The sequence below is a fragment of the Falco punctatus genome (assembly GCF_963210335.1).
Source record: "Falco punctatus genome assembly, chromosome: Z".
Lineage (NCBI taxonomy): Eukaryota > Metazoa > Chordata > Aves > Falconiformes > Falconidae > Falco > Falco punctatus.
This window is the reverse complement of record NC_137586.1, coordinates 72,691,955-72,703,371: the sequence shown is the minus strand read 5'-3', so window position 1 is coordinate 72,703,371 and position 11,417 is coordinate 72,691,955. Positions and strand designations below refer to the sequence as shown.

The following is an 11,417-nucleotide window of genomic DNA, read 5'->3' as shown; positions in this document are numbered from 1 at the left end:
GGAAATGAACAGCAAGCCAAGGTTAACTTAATATTCACTGGACTAATGGAGCCCAGAAATTAATGCAGTAATTGAACATCAAATGGGCACTGCAATAAAGAGTAAATCCCTCCTTCTAGTGGGTTAGGATAGGGGAGAGAGACAGCAAATTAATTTTTACTGAATGTGTTCAACGACCTTCATTTATTGTATCAGCCTAAGTATCGAGTGGTTCATATAAAACCAAAGTGAAAAGATTCAATGCCAATTCTAACATAACAGAAGTGGTACCCAATTCTAACATAACAGAAGTGGTACCCAATTCTAACATAACAGAAGTGGTACCCAATTCTAACATAACAGAAGTGGTACCCAATTCTAACATAACAGAAGTGGTACCCAATTCTAACATAACAGAAGTGGTACCCAATTCTAACATAACAGAAGTGGTACCCAATTCTAACATAACAGAAGTGGTACCCAATTCTAACATAACAGAAGTGGTACCCAATTCTAACATAACAGAAGTGGTACCCAATTCTAACATAACAGAAGTGGTACCCAATTCTAACATAACAGAAGTGGTACCCAATTCTAACATAACAGAAGTGGTACCCAATTCTAACATAACAGAAGTGGTACCCAATTCTAACATAACAGAAGTGGTACCCAATTCTAACATAACAGAAGTGGTACCCAATTCTAACATAACAGAAGTGGTACCCAATTCTAACATAACAGAAGTGGTACCCAATTCTAACATAACAGAAGTGGTACCCAATTCTAACATAACAGAAGTGGTACCCAATTCTAACATAACAGAAGTGGTACCCAATTCTAACATAACAGAAGTGGTACCCAATTCTAACATAACAGAAGTGGTACCCAATTCTAACATAACAGAAGTGGTACCCAATTCTAACATAACAGAAGTGGTACCCAATTCTAACATAACAGAAGTGGTACCCAATTCTAACATAACAGAAGTGGTACCCAATTCTAACATAACAGAAGTGGTACCCAATTCTAACATAACAGAAGTGGTACCCAATTCTAACATAACAGAAGTGGTACCCAATTCTAACATAACAGAAGTGGTACCCAATTCTAACATAACAGAAGTGGTACCCAATTCTAACATAACAGAAGTGGTACCCAATTCTAACATAACAGAAGTGGTACCCAATTCTAACATAACAGAAGTGGTACCCAATTCTAACATAACAGAAGTGGTACCCAATTCTAACATAACAGAAGTGGTACCCAATTCTAACATAACAGAAGTGGTACCCAATTCTAACATAACAGAAGTGGTACCCAATTCTAACATAACAGAAGTGGTACCCAATTCTAACATAACAGAAGTGGTACCCAATTCTAACATAACAGAAGTGGTACCCAATTCTAACATAACAGAAGTGGTACCCAATTCTAACATAACAGAAGTGGTACCCAATTCTAACATAACAGAAGTGGTACCCAATTCTAACATAACAGAAGTGGTACCCAATTCTAACATAACAGAAGTGGTACCCAATTCTAACATAACAGAAGTGGTACCCAATTCTAACATAACAGAAGTGGTACCCAATTCTAACATAACAGAAGTGGTACCCAATTCTAACATAACAGAAGTGGTACCCAATTCTAACATAACAGAAGTGGTACCCAATTCTAACATAACAGAAGTGGTACCCAATTCTAACATAACAGAAGTGGTACCCAATTCTAACATAACAGAAGTGGTACCCAGCTCCACTGTCTTACCTCCTAAGCCAAGTTAAAAGGAGCTCAAAAGTTTTGCAGAAACCTTTCAGTCACATTGCTTACTCATTAAAGCACAGGACAATATAATAAAAGATCTGCTCATGACACTTTTCCCTTCAACTTTGTTTATTGATGTACTGAACATGAAAAAGTACAAAGGATCCAAACACAAAGTAAAACATGTACAACCTCTTAAATACTCAACAGAATATATTTTCTATTCCAACAGATGTGAAGTCATACTACACAACTTCAAATAAATACCAGCCTTATATTATTCTAAGTGCTTTGATAAACACTGTAAAGTGAAGCCCAATTTACATGCCTTCTCATCAATGCCGTTAGTTGCTACAGTAGTATAGGAAAAAAGCATGTAGCTACTGTTTTCCCCACATTGGAAAGTTTGTAATTTCTATAGTATATACAATTTTTAATGCAGAGGATTAGCTTTAACAATCTAAATGCACCTAAGAATGAGGAAGTGCCCAGGAAGCCAATTGATTTTTGAATAGCATTGAGTGGGTCAGCATGAAAACTCGCTTATTCACCTTAGCACGCGCTTCACAGTATATGTACTGTACTATACTGAAAAATTTGTAACTACAGTTTGAAAGAATAAGAACCAAAAGCAACTGCAAAGATAGTGTACAACTATGTTATGCATAGAACATTGCTTTTTCTAAGGGGAAGCATATGAGCATCTCAGTTTATACAAAAAGCAGGATGTAACTACGTAGTTGTCAGTGCATCCTGGTGAAGACATCACACCCTCAGCTGTTTTTTAAAAATTTAATAAGCTAGATGCTAATCAGAAAATATTCTGGTGGTTTTCTTAAATTTCTTCAATACATGGTAAAGACTTTCTATTTACCCAAATAGTGATTTAAGCATCATACAAAGTTAATTTTCATAGCATACAGGTATTTATGGGTTTTGTATGAAAAATGTAAGGAAATTGTTCAAAACCTATGATTATACTTGTTTTCTTACCACAAACATATTTATAAACAGAAATGTAGCATTACCATAAACAGCTGAAGCTAGACTATCTACAGACAAAAATAGCAACAGATGTGATGCACTGTAAATTCAAGTCCTCAGGACAACAAAAATGAATAAGCAGACCTCAAGTAACAATGTTAATGTCATTTACAAAGAAAAAAACTCATACAAAAACATTCTAAATTGAACATCACTTGGCATGTAACTTAAACCAAAGTTAAAATTAGCTGAACGGTTCATAACTCAAGATCTTATTTACATTACACAAAGCTCAGGTGTTAGCCTTGAACATAACTTTCAAAATACCTCCAAATACAGCCAATTCAGGCCACTTCTGGTTTGCTACTGTACAAACCATGCTCGATGTCTTTTAAGACAAAACAATTCTTCAAACAATAGCAAGTACATCACTAAACACCATGAGCTCTATCTGAAGGGAATTCTTTAGGAAGAACAGATTTTTTTTCCCCCATCTCTCAGTATTTTAAGTTTCCTGCTTGCTCTTATTTGTAAAATTGTCATTTGTTTCAAAATCACAACTTAATGTGAGCCACCTATCACTTAATAACCAGGATGATCAAAGACTCCACTGATGATTACAAAAATGAAACCAACAGTGCATCCCATTGACTACTTAACACAAAGGTGTCAAAAGTATTTCTACATCATAAATCTTCCTACATTTTCCCCAACAATTGCAAATTTCCTGGTAAGTTTTAAAAGCTCACTAGGTGTCATATGAAGAGATTTCTCAAAGTATTCAAGTCAAAATATTTGTTCCAGGACCAGTAAAAATTTTCTCCAAATTTCTTTTTTTATAAAAATAGATGCTTTTTTAAACCCACATCAAAGAGGCTCTTATCTCTTTGGCAAGGTACTGCTTTACGAAAAGTTCTCCAGTATTCTTACAATAAGCTTTTATAATGTGTTCCCATTACCCAACCCAAACGATAATTACAAAATAAATACTGCTTATAACTTTATAAATAAAGTATAAACATCAAATACTTTTCTTGAACAAAACAGCAAATCATTGAATGTGTAAGTTAAACACAAGGCAAATCAAGAAATAACAAAACAACAACTTAAGTATAACACAAAGCCCATACTTTAAAGGCAGTCATGTAAAGACAAGACTTCTTCCCTTAGCTGGAACATTTTAAAAGGTCCACCTTCTTCAAAGAAGGCAATAGAATATGCATTGTGACAGGTAAAAACCCTGTATCTCTTGTCAATATTCAAACACATAAGATATTTAAAGAAGTTTTAATTCAAATATTAGCAATAAAAAAATCTCACATATTCTTAGGATGCTAAGTAGTCATTTTATCCCCATTTCCACACTGGCATACAACAAAGGCCTTTACTAATGCATAAAGCTTCTTGTAAAAGGCCTTTGTTGTATAGTTTTCATGTATTAATGCACTGAGAGTAACTTGTTAGGGTTTGTGCGCTTTGTTTGTTTTGAAGGAGACCTGCAACACTCTGTCCCCAAGGCGGTATCCATTCAGGCTGGCTATTGCCATAGCTGCCTCATCGTAGTTTGTCATAGTCACAAAACCAAAACCTTTGCACTTGTTGGTGCTGAAGTCACGAATGACCTTCACATTGGTTACTGCTCCAAAGGGTCCAAACATTTGCCAGAGAATACTTTCATCAGCATCAGGGGCCAAGTTGTACACAAAAATGCACCATCCAGTTCCTGCATGTCCAGGGATATTAATTCCAGCCAAACTGGTCATTCCATCAATGGTCATTGGAGGAAATCTGTGGAAGAATGGGGGGAAATAAAACAGAATCATGAAGCAGCTGTTCACAGAAAGTCCCAGCAAAGAAATTTCAAAATAAAAAAGAAAATTATACAGGGCTTTTCACAATGTGAACGTGTTGGCCAGACTAGTAAGAGTTAACACTGCAAATATTTTTCACTGCACAAATACAATGTACAATACTATATATAAGTAGGAGGAACAGTGGTATGTCTGTCTCAAACGAAATAAAACAGAAAAAGAGAAAAGCATGCTATAAAACCCAGTGAGGATTAGCAAGTCATTTGAAACGGGAGTTCCATGGAACTGCTACAAAAGATTTGTTTCTTTCATGCACAATGCACCGAGATGAACAATCTCAGCTTAAGTATCAACATGGAAAAATCCAACATTAGCCTTACTGAAAGAGTACACAAAATATTTATTTGGTTATTATGAACTTAACAGTCCTTTATTACCTCTTTACTCCATAAGCCATGTTGAGCAGATTGTCCAACCTGCAAAACACATTTAGCAAAGTGTCAAGTCTTCAGACTTTTCCAGCTTTTAATCTTAAGGGAACATCATCTATTGCTGCCATGTCCCTTGCACTGTATAGATCATGCAAAGTTAAAAATATCAACACTGAAAGAGCTGAGGCACCTTACTACAACATGATACAGTTAGTGAATACAAACCAGATGTTCTTCCGTAACATCCACAGCCATAAATAGTTCAGTTCAGAAAGTGGACTACTACCGTAAGTTTAGGCTAAGTCCAACACTTAGCATACAGTTAGTCAGTGACCAGCTCAGTGAAATTTACAAGATTACTAACTTGTTTTGGATGAAAAAGTTACCAAGGCTTCTGACATTTCAGTGTGCTGAAATGGAGAGACAGGCAGATGCAGGGTTTGGGGCACCAAATGTTATAGTATGAATTGCAAAAAATTAATTGCCTATTCTTTTCCAGAATAACACGTTTACACAATATACATATATATATCTTAGACTAAGCTTCCTCCATGTGTTTCTTCCCTCACCTTCCCCCAAGATGCTAAACTGTAGTATGCCACCACAATTCTAAACCCTTTGGAATCACCTAGCCAATACCTGGAATGTGCAGTGTCTACCAATCCTATTAATCTTATTCCTGAAGTCTCTTAGAGAAGCACTTTTTAAGGAAGTTTCTACCCTAAAGATCTGGTTTCTTCCTGGCAAAGCCCAGACATGTAAAGAGAAAGTCTTGTAAAGGTTCTCTTCAGGACTCCACAAAATATGAGCTTAGGTAAAAAAGGCACGCTGATTTCGCTTTTTAGCTTGATTGAGTTTACAGCTACCTTACAGATCTGTATACCTTAATACGATTTCTCTCTGGTAATGAGCTACAGGATTTAAGAACCATTGCTAGTATACAGAATCTAAACGCAAGTGCTGCAGTAGTGTAAGTACACTTGCACACAAAAAATTGAAGAAAAAGGTACTTGGTCTTGTTTGCAGCATAGAGTATTATGATTTTGCAGCGAGCAGGCTTTGCAGAACACACTGACAAGAAAGCAAGCCACTGAACCCCTGAAAGCAGAGAAGGGGAAAAAACCCAGCCTGACTACTACCAGTAGTAGACTTAGTGTGGATGACAGAGGTCTGTCATTAATATTTGGGGGTGGAGAGGAAGACGGAAGCATTCCAGAACCACCACCACTTACAGGCCTTTGCTGTAGAGCAGCTGGCCGAGGACTTCAAACAGTAATATCACTAACAGTTTTTCATCCGTTACCTAGATGACTTAAAAATTCTGGAAAAATTCTCAGGGGCATTCACTGGACAATTTGTAAAAGATGCTTTAACTTACACGTCCTACAGAAACCAAGGAACAATTACATAGAACTGCTTTTGAAACGCCAGCTCAAGATTTTTCTTCATAAGCACTGTAGTGCTTCTGTTGGTCTTTCCTACAAAAGCTTATGCTGACTGTTCTCAGGCCTCTGTTAACTGTTAATAGGGAGAGGGCAACTGTAGCAGGTAATCCTGTCTGAAATGTGAACAGCTAACATTTATTGCATGTGAAAAAACATGGAAGATCTGAGGCACTGGTGCAATCTGAACTGTGTGGTCACCAATAGAACTAGAATGCTGCAACAACAAAGCAAAGAACTAAAAACCCAAAAGAAACAATTTCCCTTTACAGTTAAAAAAATTAAGATGTGGCCCAGCTGCCTTTTAGAGAAGAAACAGAAGCCTGAAAGCCTTGCCAAAAAAAATACCTCATTTTGTCTGCAACTCCAGTTCACATTTTGCCCAGCCAATTCAACCTTGTTCTTCCTTCCATACCAAAAAAAAAAAAAAGTGATTTTACTCTCCCTGCTATTCACTACAGGCTTGGTACCTACTCAGAGCTTTTTGTTACCATCATACTTTTAAGCTGAGCAAATCACACTATCTCTTACAGTTGTTTCAAGCATCCATCACTTTACACTTAGTATCTCAGAAAAAGAACCCACAACCAACAAAAGTTTCCATTAAATTTAAATGGGCATTCATAAAAATACACTTCCTATTTAAACAAAAAGAAGTCACAATCAATCAAATGAGTTTTTAAGGCTCAGACCCCGATGTTGCAGGACAGGGGTAGTCTACTGAAATTACTTAAATGCAAAGAACTTTTTAGGTCCTATCCAAAAGTTGGAGAATTTTTACAAATCTTGAGAGCTCTACATGTACTTTCACTTACATACAGATGCTATCCCAGCCAGTATCAGTTATAACAGATACCTGGCTGTGTTTGGTAACAAGTGTACTCAGAACTTAAGTAGTCAGCAGGCCAGAATTGCCAGAATATGTTGAATGCTGTAACATAGGCTGTACAACAGCTCCCTCCTGATCTTACTTCACAAAATGCACCTGGGTCCATTCTGCAAGTGCAACTTCTGCCCCTACACTCTGCCTATGGAGCAATGTGCCTATTCAACATTCAGCATAAACAAACCCTTTTAATTCCTAAGAAATAGTAAGAAAATCCACCAAACGTGTAAAATTGGTTATCCCTTCCCTTAGAGCAGAAAGCCCGCTCTAGTGCTGACCTTCACACCTATTGAGACACTTGCAGCATGTAAGGCTGAGAAGCTTAAGAAAAGAATTCAGAAGTTCTGCCAGAAGTGCAATCTGTGAGCTCTGAACATTTGGCCTAAAAGCAAGGGTAGCCAGCGCAGGACTTTTGAAGTTTGGTATATTCTCTTTGAAGCAAACTGCCAGCTGATTTTACTTCTTGAAAAATAAGATACAGACTGTTTGAGTGTATTACTGTTTAACATATTCCAGTCACATAGCCCAGGGGCAGAGGGTGGGAAGAAACAATCGAAATCACTGGAAAAAAAAAAATAAAAAGGTACTCATGAATATTGATAATACGATATTTGTTTCACTTTGTTCTCACCATCTGTCTTTTTCAATACACTAAATACCACAGGGAACTGTATAGCTGTGCTTTCAATGTGACAGGAACATATATCCGCAAAACACACATGCAGAAGATATCTGAATAATCTTTATGACAAAAGTTTGCGGTAAGAGAAGACAAAGCAGGGCACACAGGATTTAGAAAACTGACTAGAAACAAACTGAAAGCCAGAATGGGGAGGAAAGACAGGGGGTGGGTAAGAGGAGGCTGGCTGTAGCATGCCATATGGCTAAGAAAACTGAATTGCTTAGGTCAATGTTAACAGAATCAACTTGCACATTAATAACCTCGGAACAACCTTTTAAAGGGGATTTTTTTAGTGACTATGTGGAAGAAAAAGATGTCATCTCAGTGTAATTAAGTAGGTTTATTAGATACTGAAATGTTATCAATAGGGTGGAATGTGGTTTTGTTTTTAGCTGTATTGTAGAGGCATAGCACAAGTTCAGCATTTTCACGCGTCTCCTTCACACCCAGAAATCAAGTAGGGAAAGACCAGAGGGAAACAAAACAGGCTCATAGGAACACATGGCTTCCACCACAGTTGCTACAAAGTATTCTGACTTACCTAAAACGTTGAGCCTGCTGAGCTAGAGGTGCTGGATACCTTCTGTTTGGAGAGTGGTACAGCTGGGAAAGGAATGCCTGACTTTTTTGGCTTGGACTGTTAGCAAACTTTACAGTGATTGGCTCTGTGGCACCTGGAGGTTTCTGGCCATTCAAGCCCTTGATAGCTTCTTCTGCTTCAATTCGCTTGTCAAACCGGATAAACCCCACACCCCTTGATACTCCTGCACATGGGGAAGAAAGCATATAATAATTGATTCAGGGACACTGGAATATTAGATGTTCACTTTTTTTATAACTAATTGCTGTGAACACTTTATCATTTTGATCTTATTAGAACTGAGCTTTTGCTAAAGTAACAGTTCTCTACTGTAATTTATTTTTTTTTAATTTAACTGACAGAAGGTACACTGTAGAAAGCTTAGACATTTGAGGGAAACCACAGTGGAGACAAACATAGCAAGTGAAAGGGTAATTCTGAAAAAAGGTATTTGGGGGTGTGGGTGGGGAGGAGATGAACACACAACCAGCTGCACTGTAACCTCTGTTCAGTTCATGCTACGCTGCAGTATCTACATTCACAGAAATTCTGAGAATAGCTTAGTCACCTGCTTCCTAGCAGCAAGAAGTAGCATGTACTCTCCTGCAGCACCCTTTGAAGTTCCCTTTGGAGCAAGTATGCTGAGGGAACAAAGAATGGAGAGCAGGTTCTAGACTGCAGTGATAGGAATTATGGCCCTGTTTTAACAGCTGTTAGGTTACCTCTATGTAAAAAATTAAGTTTCAGCATACAACCATACTTCTGTAGGTATAATTTTTTGAAATTAACTTTTCTTGGGCCCTGGAATCTTCCTTGGTATACAAAGCCAAAAGACAACATGCAAAGGGGTCAGCAAGTGTTTGTTGAAGATCTTAGGAACATCACATCTCAAAAATTTATACTGTGTCTTAAATATAAACACACTGAGGTGTCAATATTTGAACCAGTTAACATTAAAGCTATTACAACCCACACTAATTAGATGCATGCTTTGTTCTAACATTTCTTCATCCATTTAAAGGCCCCTTACATTTGGGTTCATGAATAAACAAACAAATTAGACAATTGTCCTCACCTAAGACATTAACAAAAAGAAAAGCATTCTGTTCATAATAATTTAAGCAATCAAAGTGACAATGAGCAAGCATAAGAAAGGCTTAAAGAAGCAAATGTCACAGCTTCAACTTTGCATTTTTTATCTGTCAGTTTGTGTCACAACCTTATTATATTCCTATCATTTTGGGTCTACTTCTTAGAAATTACCAAGGAGGGAAGAAAGCTTAAACCTGAACAACACTATGCCACAGGAACTACTGTGCACACACTAAGATTTACGAGAACTTTGAATTACAGTACAGAATTAAACATTTCAAAGTTTAATTACATTTACTTATTTGGGCCATTTGTCAAATCCTACCTATTTCTATGCATGAACATACAGGAACATCATGTAAACAGCTGGTTATTGCACAAAGACTGGAAAGTCTGACCTGCAAATCTGCTGCTTCTACAAGTCACTATTTGGTCTTTAGCTTTCCCTTCCCCTCCTCTCTACACTCTCATCTACACATGCTATTAAAACACTCCATAAGTATTATGTGTCAGTATTGAGATTTCTATTAACATGACAGAATTGCAAATGAGTACATACAAAGTCCTCTTCAGGTCAGCCAAGTGTCAAACACTGGGATGCACAATCTTTGCAAAGGACCATTTGAAAGCTTCAAGACCTCCTAAAGCTGAAAGCTGTTTGTCACACACAACGACATGTAACTTTGAAAAGGTACAACTATAAAAAAGTTAATCCCTGAATAACAAGGCAGCTTGGATTCTTTACATGAGTAAATGAATTCTTATAGTCCACACCCCTAGCTGTTTGGAAAGGTAAGAATTTGGAGAGCCCTGCACCTCTGTATTTCACTTTGCATACTCAATACTTCTGTCACACGCTTGGCATTTCATTTGATTGCTTGTTCTCAGAACAGGCCTGCTGGAAGCAGGTAAGGCAGCAAATTATTAAAGCTCAAGATCAGCCACATGAGCCAGCAAAACCACATGCATTGCTGTCCAAATCTGAAGGGTAACCACAGAGCGTCACGGACACCCACTCATTGGTTAAGACACATACTGTAACACCACAACTAACCTGCTAGGAATTTCGATCTTTAAGGCACTGCTAAGCACAGAACTGATCTGCTCCTGAAGAACTCCAAGTTCATGTTCTTCAGTGTGCCCAAAATTAACAAGGCAACCTTGAGAACCATCTTAACAGCAATTGCCAGCCTAGATCTTTTGTAATCCCAGCCTCAGAGAACCAGCTACGCATTTCTGCATAAAATTTTATTTTCTAAAAAAAGTGTTTAATAGTATTTCATAAGGCACATAGGGACTGTTTTCACACAGCGGATTGGAAAGGGAAGATTATAGCAGCTGTAAATTTATTACAAGCCATGAAACAGGCTTCAAACCTGCACCTTCAGGGCAGAAATGTCTCAAGCTGGCTCAGTACATTCCACAAACTATTTTTGTTCATACATATTTATGAACAATTCCAGCAGAAAATTGTATTTTCTGGCATACACACACCTTTCATACATTCTAGAGGCAAGACTAGTGTACAGAAAGATAATATATTTCTTAAACTGCAGTGCAAAAGTTAGAGGAAGTGCAAAACTGCCTACTTACCAGTGACATGGTCTACCAAAATACGAGAAGTAATAATGCGCCCATGTTGGGAAAAGAGTTGTTCCAGTTCTTTCTGTGTCATTACTTTTGGAAGTCCACTAACATACAAATTTGCATCTCTGATAGAAGCCGAACTTGGTCGTGCATAGGAAACCTTAGGGAAAAGAAAGGGA

At 37.5% G+C, this 11,417-nt stretch overlaps 1 protein-coding gene across 3 annotated transcripts in view; it reads right to left on the bottom strand.

Moving 5' to 3' along the window:
- Nucleotides 1-3,854: 3,854 nt before the first annotated feature.
- ELAVL2 (ELAV like RNA binding protein 2) overlaps nt 3,855-11,417 on the bottom strand; it is an 82,976-nt gene continuing 75,413 nt past the window's right edge. For all 3 annotated transcript variants that reach the window (XM_080372701.1, XM_080372699.1, XM_080372700.1), the window contains exons 4-7: nt 11,245-11,398; nt 8,521-8,743; nt 4,976-5,014; nt 3,855-4,515 (exon numbers count right to left, since the gene is read on the bottom strand). In XM_080372701.1, the coding sequence (XP_080228827.1) occupies nt 4,188-4,515; nt 4,976-5,014; nt 8,521-8,743; nt 11,245-11,398 (744 nt within the window). In that variant the 3' untranslated portion in view covers nt 3,855-4,187. The remainder of the gene's footprint in view (nt 4,516-4,975; nt 5,015-8,520; nt 8,744-11,244; nt 11,399-11,417) is intronic.